Raw genomic sequence first — 21,929 nt, 5'->3', positions numbered from 1 at the left:
AACCGTAATATGTCAAGTATGCGGCAAATGCGTTGCTACAAAAAGTAGCAGCTCTACTATAATAATAATGATAATAATAATGGATTAGATTTTATATCGCGCTTTTCTATTATTAGAGAAGTGGGAACCCATCATTCATTCACACCTGGTGGTGGTAAGCTACATTTGTAGCCACAGCTGCCCTGGGGTAGACTGACGGAAGCGAGGCTGCCAGTTTGCGCCTACGGCCCCTCCGACCACCACCTATCATTCATTCACCAGTGTGAGCGGCACCGGGGGCAAGGGTGAAGTGTCCTGCCCAAGGACACAACGGTAGCAATTTGGATGTCAAGAGGCGGGGAGCGAACCGGCAACCCTCAGGTTTCTGGCACGGCCGCTCTACCCACTACGCCATACTGCCCCTACTAATGTAGCATCATTTGAAAAGTCAACCGCTAGAGAATGAAGAGTGCTTGAAACTCCGCATGTCAACATCTCGGCCGGTGCCACACCAACAAAATGCCCCATCAACCATTTCCAGATCAACACCGTATGAAACAAATAGTCAAGAACAGAAGGAGATAACGTCCGCAGGAACCTACCACATAGTGAAGGACATACACTATTTGATTTCCTATTATGCAGCTCATTTTTATTTGACACTTATTGAAATATCTTGTGTGACATCATGCACAAAAGTGCACTTTATTTGTTTTAAACTATTGTAGTGGCGTTCTGTACAAAAAGTGCACTTTAATTGAGTGTTGTTTTGATATGTCATCTTAGTGACATCATGCACAAAAGTGCACTAATAGCTTGTTTTAAAATGTCTCTGACAATCTTGCACTTTCTGTTTTGGAAATGACATGAATGTTTGTGCCACTTCTTAATAACTGTTTAATAAATACACTTTTAGTTGTGATTTCCCTCTCTGCATGAAAGTTTAAAAGTAGCATATATTAATGCAGTATGAAGAAGAATGTTTTCATGTAGACACATAGAATCATCATACTGCTGTCATTATATGCATCAAGTGTTCATTCAAGGCTAAGGCAAAATATCCACATATACCCGGTATATGATGTATCATGACATGGACTAAACATATCCACATATATATGGTGTATCATGACATGGACTAAACATATCCACATATATATGGTGTATCATAACATGGACTAAACATATCCACATATATATGGTGTATCATGACATGGACTAAACATATCCACATATATATGGTGTATGGTGACATGGACTAAACATATCCACATATATATGGTGTATGGTGACATGGACTAAACATATCCACATATATATGGTGTATGGTGACATGGACTAAACATATCCACATATACAGGTAAAAGCCAGTAAATTAGAATATTTTGAAAAACTTGATTTATTTCAGTAATTGCATTCAAAAGGTGTAACTTGTACATTATATTTATTCATTGCACACAGACTGATGCATTCAAATGTTTATTTCATTTAATTTTGATGATTTGAAGTGGCAACAAATGAAAATCCAAAATTCCGTGTGTCACAAAATTAGAATATTACTTAAGGCTAATACAAAAAAGGAATTTTTAGAAATGTTGGCCAACTGAAAAGTATGAAAATGAAAAATATGAGCATGTACAATACTCAATACTTGGTTGGAGCTCCTTTTGCCTCAATTACTGCGTTAATGCGGCGTGGCATGGAGTCGATGAGTTTCTGGCACTGCTCAGGTGTTATGAGAGCCCAGGTTGCTCTGATAGTGGCCTTCAACTCTTCTGCGTTTTTGGGTCTGGCATTCTGCATCTTCCTTTTCACAATACCCCACAGATTTTCTATGGGGCTAAGGTCAGGGGAGTTGGCGGGCCAATTTAGAACAGAAATACCATGGTCCGTAAACCAGGCACGGGTAGATTTTGTGCTGTGTGCAGGCGCCAAGTCCTGTTGGAACTTGAAATCTTCATCTCCGTAGAGCAGGTCAGCAGCAGGAAGCATGAAGTGCTCTAAAACTTGCTGGTAGACGGCTGCGTTGACCCTGGATCTCAGGAAACAGAGTGGACCGACACCAGCAGATGACATGGCACCCCAAACCATCACCCAACCATGCAAATGTTGCATTTCCTTTGGAAATCGAGGTCCCAGAGTCTGGAGGAAGACAGGAGAGGCACAGGATCCACGTTGCCTGAAGTCTAGTGTAAAGTTTCCACCATCAGTGATGGTTTGGGGTGCCATGTCATCTGCTGGTGTCGGTCCACTCTGTTTCCTGAGATCCAGGGTCAACGCAGCCGTCTACCAGCAAGTTTTAGAGCACTTCATGCTTCCTGCTGCTGACCTGCTCTATGGAGATGGAGATTTCAAGTTCCAACAGGACTTGGCGCCTGCACACAGCGCAAAATCTACCCGTGCCTGGTTTACGGACCATGGTATTTCTGTTCTGAATTGGCCCGCCAACTCCCCTGACCTTAGCCCTATAGAAAATCTGTGGGGTATTGTGAAAAGGAAGATGCAGAATGCCAGACCCAAAAACGCAGAAGAGTTGAAGGCCACTATCAGAGCAACCTGGGCTCTCATAACACCTGAGCAGTGCCAGAAACTCATCGACTCCATGCCACGCCGCATTAACGCAGTAATTGAGGCAAAAGGAGCTCCAACCAAATATTGAGTATTGTACATGCTCATATTTTTCATTTTCATACTTTTCAGTTGGCCAACATTTCTAAAAATCCCTTTTTTGTATTAGCCTTAAGTAATATTCTAATTTTGTGACACACGGAATTTTGGATTTTCATTTGTTGCCACTTCAAATCATCAAAATTAAATGAAATAAACATTTGAATGCATCAGTCTGTGTGCAATGAATAAATATAATGTACAAGTTACACCTTTTGAATGCAATTACTGAAATAAATCAAGTTTTTCAAAATATTCTAATTTACTGGCTTTTACCTGTATATGGTGTATGGTGACATGGACTAAACATATTCACATATATATGGTGTATCATGACATGGACTAAACATATCCACATATATATGGTGTATGGTGACATGGACTAAACATATCCACATATATATGGTGTATGGTGACATGGACTAAACATATCCACATATATATGGTGTATGGTGACATGGACTAAACATATCCACATATATATGGTGTATGGTGACATGGACTAAACATATCCACATATATATGGTGTATGGTGACATGGACTAAACATATCCACATATTAATAAAAGGCCATGTCGCCCAGCCCTAATGTGAACGCTTCATTCAGTCCTTTTCTGTCCCGCCTGCAGACAAAAAGCAGGGCACAGCATTTTTGTCACTTGCTACATGTTGCAGTGCACTACTGTGTGCCCCTTTTTTCTCTCTTTTTTGGCCTTTTCACAAGTTTTGTCCAATTTGCTAACTCAATATGAGTCCCAAAAGGGCAACAAAGCAGTTTGTAAAGAAGGGGGAAAAAACTAAACTATTTATAGCACTCAGAAGTATGGAAGAAACACCAATATCACAGCAAGTGGCATGAACCACCTGGATTTTCTGAAAAAAACTATGCCAAAGCAGACTTGTTTCACAGCAGGGCATTTGTCTCTTAGTCACCCACATCCCGACTCCTCCCTCTTGTTTGTCTCGTCAGTGCTTCCTTGCCGACGCAAGTAGATTTTACTTTTTTTAAATGTTTGTTATTGGAGCAATATAGTTTTTGTGATTTCTCATTGTTTGTGAGGGCACCAGAGGAACTTCCGTGTGTGGCAGAGCAGCGCATACAGAGGACAGTTCAGCTTGCCGTTGTTGATAAATAAAAAGTTGATCCATCACCTCCTTATGTTTGTTTGATATACAGTACTGTATCGCACTTTAGATTGTGCTTAAAGTCTACAAACTTTCAATGAAATCTGGACTTCAGTTGAGGCTGGAAGCCATTGTACATATTTACATTCTTTCTTACGGATACATTTTGCGTCACTATACAAACTTTTCCATTTACCAACCATGTTGGAGAAGCAATTAGGTTTGTAAATGGAGGTTCCACTGTACAGTCAATGCGTACCGGTCCTTCTTAGTGAGCAGAGGCAGGCTCTGGCTGATCAGGCCATGGGACAGCAGCAGGACGTCCTTGAAGGTCATGCCGGTGTTGTCCAGCAGACCCTGAATGAGGCGCCGCAGGACCGCGGCAACCCGGTTACACACCTTCAGGCTGGATGAGTTCTCAAGAATCTGTGAAGAGGAGTGGTGCATAAAACAATATATATATATATATATATATATATATATTCAGCTAAGCTCCACCCACCTCCTTCAGTGGCAGTATAAGTTTAGTGACGCTCTCCTTGCTGCAGAACTGGGCCAGAAGCTGGTAGGAGTCCATGCTCTTGCTGTGTCGCGCCTCCATCAGCTTGGAGACGATGCCTTTCACCTCTTTCTCCTCGGCGATGACGCCAAACAGCTCGTTGTTGAAGATCTACACAACGTGATCAAACAATAAATACACAACTAGGGATGTCCCCGTCAAAACGTTTGGCCTCCGGTACCATTTCCAGTCCCGCTCCGACAATTTGACAACAGATTAGAGAATGTATAAACAGTAACAAAAGCAACTAAAAAAGTATTTTGTCATAGTAAGTAGAACAAGATAAATATCGATATCAATATCAATATGATTACTTAAGTATCGCTTATGCACTGATACCACTTTTGAAAAAGACTGTTATGTATGTATAAGCATACCTGCCAACTTTTGAAATCAGAAAAACCTAGTAGCCAGGGTCCAGGACAAAGTCCTGGTGGGGGGTTCAGGCTTCGCCCCCCGACGCAAAATGATTATTAGCATTCAGACAGGTTAAAATGTTGCTAAAACCATTACTTTTCTATCAGTCACAGTGACTTCTCAAAACAAAAATATTACAGCAAAAACCATATGGGTTGATTGACATGTTTATTCTGTAAGCTAACTTCAATAGTTTGAAATTATTTTGACAGTTAATGCCAGTTATCATGTCAACCTTTCACAAGACTTCAATTTGTTAATTGAAAGTATAAACACTTTTTACAGTAAACAAATGGTAAAACAGTACTAAACAATTCCATTAAAAAAAAAATTGGTGTCATTAACTTTCTGTCCAAGCTTGTATAATCTACTGCCTTGTTCAATTGTAAAAAATATTCTGTGCCTAAAATTCACATTTCTATCACAATTATCATACTGTAAACATGGTAAGCTAACTTCATTAAAATTAATAGTCCTGTCAATAGCATGGAATTACAATTCAAATGTAGTTTTTTTGTAAGCCTTTCAAAAGAATTCAAAATATGAAAAATTAATGAAAATTAATTTAAGCCATCAGACACTTGAAAAGTGGCACATCACATCTCTAATGTAATCATTTTAACTTTTCAACAGAAATAGCACTGCAAAAATATTAAGGACATACTTCTGTATTTTGGTAGTTATGCTGTCAACATTTAACAAGATTTCTTCAACTTGGACTTGAAAGCATAAATAGTATAAACACTTTTAACAGTATAACAGTACTAAACAATTCCAATAGATAACATTGGTGTCAATACCTTTTTGTGGCTAAAATCCAACGGCAACGGCATTAGCAACGGCATTAGACTTGTGTTTTTTTGTCCCAACGTGGTCTTTTACATCGCTAATTCCTCCGTGTCCGATCGAAAAATCTTGTCTGCACAAGGTGCAATTCGCGTAGTTTTCACCCTTTTTGGAACGGATAATTATTCCCGGATAGGCTTTTGAATATTCTTCACGGAATGACTGCAGTTTTCTTTTCGGTTTAAGACTCGTTTGCGATTTTTCTCCGGCTGATTCCATGATCGTTCGCTCGTTTGGAAACAAACGGTGCCTCGTGCTTGGCAGCGGTGCTATAAATAGCCTCGCGCATGGCATTCGGAATGGCTCGATAGGAAGTTACGGGAAGCAGTGTCGATTGTCATTGTTGTTACGCGATTTCGTGAATAAAACTTAAAAAAAAAATTTTTTTTTTAAATTAATGAAAAAACGTATTTTTTATCACTGCAACCGTAACCCGGAATAGGTTGATGAAAACCGTACTAATTACGGGAAAACCGGAGTAGTTGGCAGGTATGTATAAGGCAATCACTTACTGGAATCCACTTCCACAATATCTGCTATCAATCACCAGCATAGTGGCTTTTAAGAATAGACTAAGAGGAGAAGTATTGCAGAAAGAGATTATTCTAGATTGTACCTAATGTCATGACTGCTTTTATTGATTATTGACTATTTTATTGATTATGGGACAAGCAGTAGAAAATGGATGGATGGTACTTTTTCGTCACTTATTGTTTGTATTTGGTACACTAATGTGTATATTATAGGCCATTGGTTCTTTGTTTTATTTTTGCAAAAATATATATATATATATATTTTTATATTGCTCTTTTTATCTTTGGTACGAACATTATTATGTAAACTCCAAGTTATTGGTTTTTTTTTTGGTTCTTTGTCGTTGCTATTTTTGCATTACGACATTTTATCATTTGATCATGTTGTACTGCATTGTAATCTTTTGTTTTGTGATTGTGTGATGTTTTTTGCCTGGAAGAATAGTCTCCACTGCTCTGTAGACTAATGGGGATCCTGAATAAACTCAACTAAACCATACTAGGTATCAAAAGTATTAACATCTGAATGGAGCACCCCTACTTTACATTTGCACTTTAGTGTTTAGCTATTTGTGTGGTCCTGCTCGTGTGTGTGTGTAGCATGCTTCGCCATTCCCTTTCGTCCTCCAGTGATATTGTTACGTGTTACTGTTTTTCCTCTTTCTATCCCCTCCTGCACCAAATGATTATATAAATACATTTAATAAAGTCAAGTACAAATAAGGCTCCACTTCTCTGTTGTAAAGTAAATGTGAACAGCAGATATGGCATACTTGCCAACCTTGAGACCTCCGATTTCGGGAGGTGGGGGGGAGAGGGGTGGGGGTGGGCGTGGTCGGGGTGGGACGGGGGCATGGTTGGGGGCGTGGCTAAAAGGGGAGGAGTATATTTACTGCTAGAATTCACCAAGTCAAGTATTTCATATACCGTATTTTCCGCACTATTAGCCGCACCTAAAAACCACAAATTTACTCAAAAGCTGACAGTGCGGCTTATAACCCGGTGCGCTTTATATATGGATTAATATTAAGATTCATTTTCATAAAGTTTCGGTCTCGCAACTACGGTAAACAGCCGCCATCTTTTTTCCCCGTAGAAGAGGAAGTGCTTCTTCTTCTACGCAAGCAACCGCCAAGGTAAGCACCCGACCCCATAGAACAGGAAGCGCTTCTTCTTCTACTGTAAGCAACCACCCGCCCGCGTAGAAGAAGAAGAAGCGCGCGGATATTACGTTTCATTTCCTTTGTGTGTTTACATCTGTAAAGACCACAAAATGGCTCCTACTAAGCGACAGGTTTCCGGTTCATGAAAAGACGCAATCTCTCCATCCGCACACGGACTACTATTTCACAGCAACTGCCTAAAGACTTTCAAGAAAAGCTGGCTACTTTCCGTGCATATTGTAAAAACAAGATAGCTGAAAAAAAGATCCGGCCAGAGAACATTATCAACATGGACGAGGTTCCACTGACTTTTGATATTCCTGTGAACCGCACTGTGGATACAACGGGAGCACGTACGGTGAATATTCGCACCACAGGGAATGAGAAGTCATCCTTCACTGTGGTTCTAGCTTGCCATGCTAATGGCCAGAAACTTCCACCCATGGTGATATTCAAAAGGAAGACCTTGCCAAAAGAGACCTTTCCAGCCGGCGTCATCATAAAAGCTAACTCGAAGGGATGGATGGATGAAGAAAAGATGAGCGAGTGGTTAAGGTAAGTTTACGCGAAGAGGCCGGGTGGCTTTTTTCACGCAGCTCCGTCCATGTTGATATACGACTCCATGCGCGCCCACATCACGCTGGTTTTTAATATATTATTAAAGTTTGACTGACCTATCTGACTGTTTTTTTGACATTCCTTTAGCGCAGTTAGATGCGGCTTATAACACGGGGCGGCTTATAGGTGGACAAAGTTTTGAAATATGCCGTTCATTGAAGGCGTGGCTTATAACCCAGGGCGCCTTATGGTGCGGAAAATACGGTATATATATATATATATATATATATATATATATATATATATATATATATATATATATATACGTATATATATATATATGTATGTATATATATATATATATATATATATATATATTTATTTATTTTATTATATATATATATATATATATATATATATATATATATATATATATATATATATATAAAATAAATACTTGAATTTCAGTGTTCATTATTTACACATATACACACACATAACACTCATCTACTCATTGTTGAGTTAAGGTTTGAATTGTCCATCCTTGTTCTATTCTCTGTCACTATTTTTCTAACCATGCTGAACACCCTCTCTGATGATGCATTGATGTGTGGCACGCACAAAAGTGCTTTCATCAAATGCACTAGATGGCAGTATTGTCCTGTTTAAGAGTGTCACAACATTGCTGTTTACGGCAGACGAACTGCTTTACGGTATACAAAAACGTGACTGCTGTTGTTGTGTGTTGTTGCCACGCTGGGAGGATGTTAATGAAACTGCCTAACAATAAACCCACATAAGAAACCAAGAACTCGCCCTCCATCATTCTACAGTTATAACGTGATTGGGCAGGTATGCTGTTTATATTCTGAATTTCGGGAGATTTTCGGGAGAAAATTTGTCCCGGGAGGTTTTCGGGAGAGGCGCTGAATTTCGGGAGTCTCCCAGAAAATCCGGGAGGGTTGGCAAGTATGAGATATGGGCATCTACATCTACTATATGATTTGCCTGAGAAGCTGGACAGGACAAAACAAAACGGGAGGAATGAGGCGGGTTCTTACGTCAATGAGCATGTTCATGCACGGGTCGAGGTCGCCGCTTTTTAGAGTTGGACTGAGTGCTGAGATCAGCTGGTACACGGTAAATGTCAGAACATGGACCTGGAAGACAAGAGGATAATAGAGTTAGTGCAGCCTTATGTGTGATTGAGTGATCCACTTTGTAGTACCTGGTAGCCTTTGACGAGGAAACCCTGCATCTCTTTAAGCAGGTACTGCAGGTACCGGCAGCCCAGCGTCTCTATGATCTTCACGAGGGTTCCGCGGGCAACGTCGCGGACCTCCTGGAATCGGTTCCTCAACACCACGCACACCTTGATCAGGACCCTGGACAGCAAGCGTGAAAAGAAGCGATCCGATGGCAGAGAGAATGCATTCCACACGGACAAGTGCAAGTGGCGTACCCGGGCAGGTTGGTCTCCATGATGTGCGGCGGCAGAGTCTGCATCAGTTTGACCATGGCGAAGGCTATCGGGATGCGCACCACCTCCTCCTCCTTCAACCCCTTTGATTTCACTGCCTTGTGCTCCTCGTCACGTTGGATCTGAAACATGCCAATACACATTTTTGTGCTTTTTTTATCCCTTAAATGGGACATGCATCACTTCTATACCTTTGCAGTGAGACATTTATGGAGGCGGGGCAACACGCTGCCATTAACGCTCTCATGGATGCCGCGGATGAGCGACTCCAGCTCCTCTCTGCTCTGCGGCAGCCCGCAGGAAACCGACACCGGCTTGGAAGTTGAAGGTTTCTTTCCTTTAGCAGCTTCTTTGGAGGTGGCCTGCTCAGCAGCTTTTGGAGGAGGCTCACTGTCGACGTCCATGGCTTCCTCATTATCGCTCGCCTCCGATTCGTCGGCTGCCGCCTCCTTTTCCTCCTCCTCCATCGCTTCACCAACACAAACGTCGTGAACGTGAACTTTTAAAATCCTTTGAGCTGCAAAGGCCGCCATAAAAAGATGGATCTCACCATCTCTGGCTTTGGCAGCCTCAATCTCCTTGTTGAGGGTCTCGTAGTCGAAGTGGAACGCCTCGAGGACGGTGACCAGCAAACTGGCGGTGACGACAAAAAACAATGAGTGTGTGTTAGAATAATTATGCGTAAGTTATCACACAACTCTTATGCTTAACAACCTCTAAAGGCTTAGTGGCCACATGCGTGGACAGCACCTTTTAGCTCTTATTTCCAAAATTGTGTACACTACTGAATTGGGGTCTTATTGCCACTTATGTGGACACTTATACTACCATCTGGTGGTGTCAGAAGAGTATAACATACAATGGAATTTGGAAAAAAAAGTGTAAAAATAAGAATTGGAATGTCACTAAACATGAAGTACACGTTTGTGTACTTATGGACTAATTACATCATATCAAAAGATGATTCTTAGTTTTTATTCTAATTAGGATCCAATAAGCCCAAATAGCAAAGAGAAATAATAAAAAAAAGCATGTAAAAAAACAGCTTGGGCCTTTTGCTATAGTTATTATCAATTGTGCTGAAGTTGTACTTTTCTATCTGTGCAAAGGGACAACTTGCAATCTTGGATTGCGAGTCGTCTCGTATCAGTGTTTGTGTCCAGAACGTCGAGTACCGTGACGCAGACAAAGCAGAGACAGGGCGATATCACGAGTGTCAGCACATTTCCATTTCTGAATAATCATATATTTTGTCCAACTGGGGCTGCTGAAATGACCCCCCTTCCTTCAGAAGCAGCCTCAGTGATGTAACCAGGGACCTCCCAAATAAATAGAGGAGCACGTGGGCTGTACCTTAAGAGCGAAGGTTGGTTCTGTAACTAGAGTACAGCCCACAAACGTCTCTCCTCATTGAGCCAAATTGAACTCTGTCTCTGCATGATTCCTTGCTTCTTGTCTGTTTAATAGATGTCATCAGCATTCTGTTTGTATTGTTTCAGTTTCACAAATTCCTCAGTAAATTCACCAAAATGTCACCGTAGAGTTATTGAGTCTATTTAGCTAATTGGAAAGCTAGCTTGCGTAGCTAGTGGGTCCATGACCATGACTTCTGTTTTGTTTGATCAGTCCTTTTACAGACATCGTTTGGAAATAATTAAGGTATGTAAATGTATATATCTGCAGCTTGTATTCCAGTGTAGGCTAATATATGCACAAAATGTTTTTTTCCCCTAACATTTAGTGGGTGCGGTTTATATATTTATATATTGGGTGCCCTCTATATTTTGGAAAATACGGTGGTTAAGTGTTAGAATAATTATGTGTAAGTTATCACACAACTCTTATGCTTAAAGGCCGTTGCTATAGTTATTATCAATTGTGCTGAAGTTGTACTTTTCTATCTGTGCAAAGCGAGTCGTCTCGTATCAGTGTTTCTTTCCAGAATCGGCCTGCTGACTGCCAAGGGCGAACATCGAGTGCCGTGACGCAGACAGAGCAGAGACAGGGCGATATCACGAGTGTCAGCAATTTGCATTTCATTAATAGTCATTTATTGTGTCTAACTGGGGCTGCTGAAATTACCCCCCTTCCTTCAGCGGCAGCCTCAGTGATGTAACAAGGGACCTCCCAAATAAATAGAGGAGCACGTGGGCTGTACCTTAAGAGCATAGGTTAGTTCTGTAACTAGAGTACAGCCCAAAAACGTCTCTCCTCATTGAGCCAAATTGAACTCTGTCTCTGCATGATTCCTTGCTTCTTGTCTGTTTAATAGATGTCATCAGTGTTTGAACCTGACACTTCCTACCTGACGGCCAGCTTCTGCTCAATCTGCGAGGTCTGAAGGATGTGGATGAAGTTCTTCAGGTGGCTGAGGTACTTGGACCAAGTCAGCCTGCGGCACACGGCGCCCACCACTTCCACCGACGCGGACGTCATGTTCTCGTGCTGCCAAAAGGAAAGCGTCAAATAGGGAGGGTGATGAATGCGTGAGGGGGTGAAAGCAACGAGCGTGCACCTTCAGCATCTTCTTATCCAACAGCGCCGTCATGGCAAACGGCATGATGTAAAACTGGAGCGAACGTGGCGACATCGCCACCGTGCCCTCGTTCAGCTGCTTGGCCAACTTTCGCAGGGCGCGACCTCGGCGGTGGATCTACAAAAAAACAATTAAAAAAAAAAAGTTTTAAGTGAGGAGTGAGAGGGTGAGATAAAAATGTGTTAGTCTACCTGTATGTGCTTCATGTGCTCAAAGAAGTCTGACTCGGGGTCATTGTAGTCGGCGAGCTGCACCAGGTCTCGGAACTCTTTCTTTGAGGGAAAGGTCTTCACCAGGCAGGCGAGCACAGTGGTGTATTCCTGCTGCACGCTCTGACACAAACCACAACAAACCATGCTTTATTCGTACTTTTATGGGACAATTGTTACTGCTTTAGTGGAGTTGTCGTACAAATTAGGTTCAGCATGTCAACATGTAAAAGCAGCCTTGTGTTGTATTGATGACTACCTTTGTCACCTTGGGGAACCTCACTCTAACTATTATCCACCAGTCTACCCTTGTAATACAGTAGTACCTTCATTTTTACAAGAAACCCGTTAAAAAGGTAAAAAATAACAAATTGCACCAAAAAAAAATCTATTTTTCCCATAAAAATACAGGGGAACCTCAATTTACAAACTTAATTGGTTCTTGACAATGGTTTGTATAGTGAACAATGTAAAACATCAATAATTGTTTCTAGCCTCGAAAGTCCCTATTTCAGTAAAAGAATGCACACTTTGAAGACACTATAATGCAGTGGTTCTAAAACTTAAAAAAAAAAAAAAATCCCATAAAAATACAGGGGAACCTAAATTTCCGAACTTAATCGGTTCTTGCCAGTGGTTGGTAAATCTAAAAGTTTGTATAGTGAACAATGTAAATTATGAATAATTGGTTCTCGCCTCGACAAAAGTCCCTATTTCAGTAAAAGAATGCAAACTTTGAAGACACTATATAATGCAGTGGTTCTAAAACTTCAAAAAATATATCAAATTTTCCCATAAAAATACAGGGGAACCTCAATGTAAGAACTTAATTGGTTCTTGACAATGGCTCGTAACTAAAAGTTTGTATAGTGAACAATGTAAAACATGAATAATTGGTTCTAGCCTCGACAAAAGTCCCTATTTCAGTAAAAGAATGCACACTTTGAAGGCACCATAATGCAGTGGTTCTAAAACTTAAAAAAAAAAGATTTTTCCCATAAAAATACAGGGGAACCTCAATTTACAAACTTAATTAGTTCTTGACAATGGTTCGTAAATCTAAAAGTTTGTATAGTGAACAATGTAAATTATGAATAATTGGTTCTCGCCTCGACAAAAGTCCCTATTTCAGTAAAAGAATGCAAACTTTGAAGACACTATATAATGCAGTGGTTCTAAAACTTTTTTTTTTATTATTATTATTTTTTCCCATAAAAATACAAGGGAACCTCAATTTACGCACTTAATTAGTTCTTGACAATGGTTCGTAAATCTAAAAGTTTGTAAAGTGAACAATGTAAAACATCAATAATTGTTTCTAGCCTCGAAAGTCCCTATTTCAGTAAAATAATGCACACTTTGAAGACACTATAATGCAGTGGTTCTAAAACTTTAAAAAAAAAAAAAAAATCCCATTAAAATACAGGGGAACCTAAATTTCCGAACTTGATCGGTTCTTGCCAGTGGTTGGTAAATCTAAAAGTTTGTATAGTTAACAATGTAAAACATGAATAATTGGTTCTAGCCTGGACAAAAGTCCCTATTTCAGTAAAAGAATGCACACTTTGAAGACACTATAATGCAGTGGTTCTAAAACTTCAAAAAAAAAAATCAAATTTTCCCATAAAAATACATGGGAACCTCAATGTAAGAACTTAATTGGTTCTTGACAATGGTTCGTAACTGAAAGTTTGTATAGTGAACAATGTAAAACATGAATAATTGTTTCTAGCCTCGAAAGTCCCTATTTCAGTAAAAGAATGCACACTTTGAAGACACTATAATGCAGTGGTTCTAAAACTTTAAAAAAAAAAAAAAAATCCCATAAAAATACAGGGGAACCTAAATTTCCGAACTTAATCGGTTCTTGCCAGTGGTTGGTAACTAAAAGTTTGTATAGTGAACAATGTAAAACATGAATAATTGTTTCTAGCCTCGAAAGTCCCTATTTCAGTAAAATAATGCACACTTTGAAGACACTATAATGCAGTGGTTCTAAAACTAAAAAAAAAAAAAAAAAAAAAAATCCCATAAAAATACAGGGGAACCTAAATTTCCGAACTTAATCGGTTCTTGCCAGTGGTTGGTAAATCTAAAAGTTTGTATAGTTAACAATGTAAAACATGAATAATTCGTTCTAGCCTGGACAAAAGTCCCTATTTCAGTAAAAGAATGCACACTTTGAAGACACTATAATGCAGTGGTTCTAAAACTTCAAAAAAAAAAAATCAAATTTTCCCATAAAAATACATGGGAACCTCAATGTAAGAACTTAATTGGTTCTTGACAATGGTTCGTAACTAAAAGTTTGTATAGTGAACAATGTAAAACATCAATAATTGTTTCTAGCCTCGAAAGTCCCTATTTCAGTAAAAGAATGCACACTTTGAAGACACTATAATGCAGTGGTTCTAAAACTTAAAAAAAAAAAAAAAATCCCATAAAAATACAGGGGAACCTAAATTTCCGAACTTAATCGGTTCTTGCCAGTGGTTGGTAACTAAAAGTTTGTATAGTGAACAATGTAAAACATGAATAATTGTTTCTAGCCTCGAAAGTCCCTATTTCAGTAAAATAATGCACACTTTGAAGACACTATAATGCAGTGGTTCTAAAACTTAAAAAAAAAAAAAAAAAATCCCATTAAAATACAGGGGAACCTAAATTTCCGAACTTAATCGGTTCTTGCCAGTGGTTGGTAAATCTAAAAGTTTGTATAGTTAACAATGTAAAACATGAATAATTGGTTCTAGCCTGGACAAAAGTCCCTATTTCAGTAAAAGAATGCACACTTTGAAGACACTATAATGCAGTGGTTCTAAAACTTCAAAAAAAAAAATCAAATTTTCCCATAAAAATACATGGGAACCTCAATGTAAGAACTTAATTGGTTCTTGACAATGGTTCGTAACTGAAAGTTTGTATAGTGAACAATGTAAAACATGAATAATTGTTTCTAGCCTCGAAAGTCCCTATTTCAGTAAAAGAATGCACACTTTGAAGACACTATAATGCAGTGGTTCTAAAACTTAAAAAAAAAAAAAAATCCCATAAAAATACAGGGGAACCTAAATTTCCGAACTTAATCGGTTCTTGCCAGTGGTTGGTAACTAAAAGTTTGTATAGTGAACAATGTAAAACATGAATAATTGTTTCTAGCCTCGAAAGTCCCTATTTCAGTAAAATAATGCACACTTTGAAGACACTATAATGCAGTGGTTCTAAAACTTAAAAAAAAAAAAAAAAAAATCCCATAAAAATACAGGGGAACCTAAATTTCCGAACTTAATCGGTTCTTGCCAGTGGTTGGTAAATCTAAAAGTTTGTATAGTTAACAATGTAAAACATGAATAATTCGTTCTAGCCTGGACAAAAGTCCCTATTTCAGTAAAAGAATGCACACTTTGAAGACACTATAATGCAGTGGTTCTAAAACTTCAACAACAAAAAAATCAAATTTTCCCATAAAAATACATGGGAACCTCAATGTAAGAACTTAATTGGTTCTTGACAATGGTTCGTAACTAAAAGTTTGTATAGTGAACAATGTAAAACATGAATAATTGTTTCTAGCCTCGAAAGTCCCTATTTCAGTAAAAGAATGCACACTTTGAAGACACTATAATGCAGTGGTTCTAAAACTTAAAAAAAAAAAAAAAATCCCATAAAAATACAGGGGAACCTAAATTTCCGAACTTAATCGGTTCTTGCCAGTGGTTGGTAAATCTAAAAGTTTGTATAGTGAACAATGTAAAACATGAATAATTGTTTCTAGCCTCGAAAGTCCCTATTTCAGTAAAAGAATGCACACTTTGAAGACACTATAATGCAGTGGTTCTAAAACTTCAAAAAAAAAATCAAATTTTCCCATAAAAATACAGGGGAACCTCAATGTAAGAACTTAATTAGTTCTTGACAATGGTTCGTAACTAAAAGTTTGTATAGTGAACAATGTAAAACATGAATAATTGGTTCTAGCCTGGACAAAAGTCCCTATTTCAGTAAAAGAATGCACACTTTGAAGACACTATAATGCAGTGGTTCTAAAACTTCAAAAAAAAAAGATTTTTCCCATAAAAATACAGGGGAACCTCAATTTACAAACTTAATTGGTTCTTGACAATGGTTCGTGAATCTAATAGTTTGTATAGTGAACAATGTAAATTATGAATAATTGGTTCTCGCCTCGACAAAAGTCCCTATTTCAGTAAAAGAATGCATACTTTGAAGACACTATATAATGCAGTGGTTCTAAAACTTCAAAAAAACAAAATCTAATTTTCCCATAAAAATACAGGGGAACCTCAATGTAAGAACTTAATTGGTTCTTGACAATGGTTCGTAAATAAAAGTTTGTATAGTGAACAATGTAAAACATGAATAATTGGTTCTAGCCTCGACAAAAGTCCCTATTTCAGTAAAAGAATGCACACTTTGAAGGCACCATAATGCAGTGGTTCTAAAACTTAAAAAAAAAAAGATTTTTCCCATAAAAATACAGGGGAACCTCAATTTACAAACTTAATTGGTTCTTGACAATGGTTCGTGAATCTAAAAGTTTGTATAGTGAACAATGTAAATTATGAATAATTGGTTCTAGCCTGGACAAAAGTCCCTATTTCAGTAAAAGAATGCACACTTTGAAGACACTATAATGCAGTGGTTCTAAAACTTAAAAAAAAAAATCAAATTTTCCCATAAAAATACAGGGGAACCTCAATGTAAGAACTTAATTGGTTCTTGACAATGGTTCGTAACTAAAAGTTTGTATAGTGAACAATGTAAAACATGAATAATTGGTTCTAGCCTGGACAAAAGTCCCTATTTCAGTAAAAGAATGCACACTTTGAAGACACTATAATGCAGTGGTTCTAAAACTTCAAAAAAAAAAGATTTTTCCCATAAAAATACAGGGGAACCTCAATTTACAAACTTAATTGGTTCTTGACAATGGTTCGTGAATCTAATAGTTTGTATAGTGAACAATGTAAATTATGAATAATTGGTTCTCGCCTCGACAAAAGTCCCTATTTCAGTAAAATAATGCATACTTTGAAGACACTATATAATGCAGTGGTTCTAAAACTTCAAAAAAACAAAATCTAATTTTCCCATAAAAATACAGGGGAACCTCAATGTAAGAACTTAATTGGTTCTTGACAATGGTTCGTAACTAAAAGTTTGTATAGTGAACAATGTAAAACATGAATAATTGGTTCTAGCCTCGACAAAAGTCCCTATTTCAGTAAAAGAATGCACACTTTGAAGGCACCATAATGCAGTGGTTCTAAAACTTAAAAAAAAAAAGATTTTTCCCATAAAAATACAGGGGAACCTCAATTTACAAACTTAATTGGTTCTTGACAATGGTTCGTGAATCTAAAAGTTTGTATAGTGAACAATGTAAATTATGAATAATTGGTTCTAGCCTGGACAAAAGCCCCTATTTCAGTAAAAGAATGCACACTTTGAAGACACTATAATGCAGTGGTTCTAAAACTTAAAAAAAAAAATCAAATTTTCCCATAAAAATACAGGGGAACCTCAATGTAAGAACTTAATTGGTTCTTGACAATGGTTCGTAACTGAAAGTTTGTATAGTGAACAATGTAAAACATGAATAATTGGTTCTAGCCTCGACAAAAGTCCCTATTTCAGTAAAAGAATGCACACTTTGAAGGCACCATAACGCAGTGGTTCTAAAACTTCAAAAAACAAACAGGATTTTTCCCATAAAAATACAGGGGAACCTCAATTTACAAACTTAATTGGTTCTTGACAATGGTTCGTGAATCTAAAAGTTTGTATAGTGAACAATGCAAATTATGAATAATTGGTTCTCGCCTCAACTAAAGTCCTTATTTCAGTAAAAGAATGCATACTTTCAAGACACTATAATGCAGTGGTTCTAAAACTTTTTTTTTTTTTTTACAATTTTTTCCCATAAAAATACAGGGGAACCTCAATGTAAGAACTTAATTGGTTCTTGACAATGGTTCGTAACTAAAAGTTTGTATAGTGAACAATGTAAAACATGAATAATTGGTTCTAGCCTCGACAAAAGTCCCTATTTCAGTAAAAGAATGCACACTTTGAAGACACTATAATGCAGTGGTTCTAAAACTTAAAAAAACAAAACAGGATTTTTCCCATAAAAATACAGGGGAACCTCAATTTACAAACTTAATTGGTTCTTGACAATGGTTTGTGAATCTAAAAGTTTGTATAATGAACAATGTAAATTATGAATAATTGGTTCTCGCCTCGACAAAAGTCCCTATTTCAGTAAAAGAATGCATACTTTGAAGACACTATATAATGCAGTGGTTCTAAAACTTTTTTTTTTTTTAATTATTATTTTTTCCCATAAAAATACAAGGGAACCTCAATTTACGAACTTAATTAGTTCTTGACAATGGTTCGTAAATCTAAAAGTTTGTAAAGTGAACAATGTAAAACATCAAAAATTGTTTCTAGCCTCGAAAGTCCCTATTTCAGTAAAATAATGCACACTTTGAAGACACTATAATGCAGTGGTTCTAAAACTTTAAAAAAAAAAAAAATCCCATAAAAATACAGGGGAACCTAAATTTCCGAACTTAATCGGTTCTTGCCAGTGGTTGGTAAATCTAAAAGTTTGTATAGTGAACAATGTAAAACATGAATAATTGGTTCTAGCCTGGACAAAAGTCCCTATTTCAGTAAAAGAATGCACACTTTGAAGACATTATAATGCAGTGGTTCTAAACTTTTAAAAAAATCAAATTTTCCCATAAAAATACAGGGGAACCTCAATGTAAGAACTTAATTGGTTCTTGACAATGGTTCGTAACTAAAAGTTTGTATAGTTAACAATGTAAAACATGAATAATTGGTTCTAGCCTGGACAAAAGTCCCTATTTCAGTAAAATAATGCACACTTTGAAGACATTATAATGCAGTGGTTCTAAACTTAAAAAAAAATCCAATTTTCCCATAAAAATACAGGGGAACCTCAATGTAAGAACTTAATTGGTTCTTGACAATGGTTCGTAACTAAAAGTTTGTATAGTGAACAATGTAAAACATGAATAATTGGTTCTAGCCTCGACAAAAGTCCCTATTTCAGTAAAAGAATGCACACTTTGAAGGCACCATAATGCAGTGGTTCTAAAACTTAAAAAAACATACAGGATTTTTCCCATAAAAATACAGGGGAACCTCAATGTAAGAACTTAATTGGTTCTTGACAATGGTTCGTAACTAAAAGTTTGTATAGTGAACAATGTAAAACATGAATAATTGGTTCTAGCCTGGACAAAAGTCCCTATTTCAGTAAAAGAATGCACACTTTGAAGACACTATAATGCAGTGGTTCTAAAACTTCAAAAAAAAAAAAAAAATTTCCCATAAAAATACAGGGGAACCTCAATGTAAGAACTTAATTGGTTCTTGACAATGGTTCGTAACTAAAAGTTTGTATAGTGAACAATGTAAAACATGAATAATTGGTTCTAGCCTCGACAAAAGTCCCTATTTCAGTAAAAGAATGCACACTTTGAAGACACTATAATGCAGTGGTTCTAAAACTTAAAAAAACAAAACAGGATTTTTCCCATAAAAATACAGGGGAACCTCAATTTACAAACTTAATTGGTTCTTGACAATGGTTCGTGAATCTAAAAGTTTGTATAATGAACAATGTAAATTATGAATAATTGGTTCTCGCCTCGACAAAAGTCCCTATTTCAGTAAAAGAATGCATACTTTGAAGACACTATATAATGCAGTGGTTCTAAAACTTTTTTTTTTTTTAATTATTATTTTTTCCCATAAAAATACAAGGGAACCTCAATTTACGAACTTAATTAGTTCTTGACAATGGTTCGTAAATCTAAAAGTTTGTAAAGTGAACAATGTAAAACATCAAAAATTGTTTCTAGCCTCGAAAGTCCCTATTTCAGTAAAATAATGCACACTTTGAAGACACTATAATGCAGTGGTTCTAAAACTTTAAAAAAAAAAAAAAATCCCATAAAAATACAGGGGAACCTAAATTTCCGAACTTAATCGGTTCTTGCCAGTGGTTGGTAAATCTAAAAGTTTGTATAGTGAACAATGTAAAACATGAATAATTGGTTCTAGCCTGGACAAAAGTCCCTATTTCAGTAAAAGAATGCACACTTTGAAGACACTATAATGCAGTGGTTCTAAAACTTCAAAAAAAAATCAAATTTTCCCATAAAAATACAGAGGAACCTCAATGTAAGAACTTAATCGGTTCTTGACAATGGTTCGTAACTAAAAGTTTGTATAGTGAACAATGTAAAACATGAATAATTGGTTCTAGCCTCGACAAAAGTCCCTATTTCAGTAAAAGAATGCACACTTTGAAGGCACCATAATGCAGTGGTTCTAAAACTTAAAAAAAAAAAGATTTTCCCCATAAAAATACAGGGGAACCTCAATTTACAAACTTAATTGGTTCTTGACAATGGTTCGTGAATCTAAAAGTTTGTATAGTGAACAATGCAAATTATGAATAATTGGTTCTCGCCTCGACAAAAGTCCCTATTTCAGTAAAAGAATGCATACTTTGAAGACACTATATAATGCAGTGGTTCTAAAACTTTTTTTTTTTTTAATTATTATTTTTTCCCATAAAAATACAAGGGAACCTCAATTTACGAACTTAATTAGTTCTTGACAATGGTTCGTAAATCTAAAAGTTTGTAAAGTGAACAATGTAAAACATCAATAATTGTTTCTAGCCTCGAAAGTCCCTATTTCAGTAAAATAATGCACACTTTGAAGACACTATAATGCAGTGGTTCTAAAACTTAAAAAAAAAAAAAAAATCCCATAAAAATACAGGGGAACCTAAATTTCCGAACTTAATCGGTTCTTGCCAGTGGTTGGTAAATCTAAAAGTTTGTATAGTTAACAATGTAAAACATGAATAATTGGTTCTAGCCTGGACAAAAGTCCCTATTTCAGTAAAAGAATGCACACTTTGAAGACACTATAATGCAGTGGTTCTAAAACTTCAAAAAAAAAAAAAAAATTTCCCATAAAAATACAGGGGAACCTCAATGTAAGAACTTAATTGGTTCTTGACAATGGTTCGTAACTAAAAGTTTGTATAGTGAACAATGTAAAACATGAATAATTGTTTCTAGCCTCGAAAGTCCCTATTTCAGTAAAATAATGCACACTTTGAAGACACTATAATGCAGTGGTACTAAAACTTCAAAAAAAAAATCAAATTTTCCCATAAAAATACAGGGGAACCTCAATGTAAGAACTTAATTGGTTCTTGACAATGGTTCGTAACTAAAAGTTTGTATAGTGAACAATGTAAAACATGAATAATTGGTTCTAGCCTGGACAAAAGTCCCTATTTCAGTAAAAGAATGCACACTTTGAAGGCACCATAATGCAGTGGTTCTAAAACTAAAAAAAAAAAAGATTTTTCCCATAAAAATACAGGGGAACCTCAATTTACGAACTTAATTAGTTCTTGACAATGGTTCGTAAATCTAAAAGTTTGTATAGTGAACAATGTAAATTATGAAAAATTGGTTCTCGCCTCGACAAAAGTCCCTATTTCAGTAAAAGAATGCATACTTTGAAGACACTATAATGCAGTGGTTCTAAATTTTTTTATTTTTTTTAAATTATTTTTTCCCATAAAAATACAAGGGAACCTCAATTTACGAACTTAATTAGTTCTTGACAATGGTTCGTAAATCTAAAAGTTTGTATAATGAACAATGTAAAACATGAATAATTGGTTCTCGCCTCGACAAAAGTCCTTATTTCAGTAAAAGAATGCACACTTTGAAGACACTATAATGCAGTGGTTCTAAAACAAAAAA

At 36.8% G+C, this 21,929-nt stretch overlaps 1 protein-coding gene across 2 annotated transcripts in view; it reads right to left on the bottom strand.

Moving 5' to 3' along the window:
- Positions 1–21,929, bottom strand: part of utp20 (UTP20 small subunit processome component) — a 138,769-nt gene that overhangs the window by 26,900 nt on the left and 89,940 nt on the right. For both annotated transcript variants that reach the window (XM_072916052.1, XM_061983527.2), the window contains 10 exons: positions 12,055–12,195; positions 11,843–11,980; positions 11,633–11,772; positions 9,878–9,960; positions 9,519–9,796; positions 9,310–9,449; positions 9,076–9,232; positions 8,909–9,007; positions 4,274–4,441; positions 4,031–4,197 (listed from right to left, as the gene is read on the bottom strand). In XM_072916052.1, the coding sequence (XP_072772153.1) occupies positions 4,031–4,197; positions 4,274–4,441; positions 8,909–9,007; positions 9,076–9,232; positions 9,310–9,449; positions 9,519–9,796; positions 9,878–9,960; positions 11,633–11,772; positions 11,843–11,980; positions 12,055–12,195 (1,511 nt within the window). The remainder of the gene's footprint in view (positions 1–4,030; positions 4,198–4,273; positions 4,442–8,908; positions 9,008–9,075; positions 9,233–9,309; positions 9,450–9,518; positions 9,797–9,877; positions 9,961–11,632; positions 11,773–11,842; positions 11,981–12,054; positions 12,196–21,929) is intronic.

This window comes from Nerophis lumbriciformis, linkage group LG25, assembly GCF_033978685.3.
Source record: "Nerophis lumbriciformis linkage group LG25, RoL_Nlum_v2.1, whole genome shotgun sequence".
In the NCBI taxonomy this organism is placed as follows: domain Eukaryota; kingdom Metazoa; phylum Chordata; class Actinopteri; order Syngnathiformes; family Syngnathidae; genus Nerophis; species Nerophis lumbriciformis.
The sequence above is the reverse complement of the archived record's forward strand: the minus strand, read 5'-3'. Positions and strand labels throughout refer to the sequence as shown.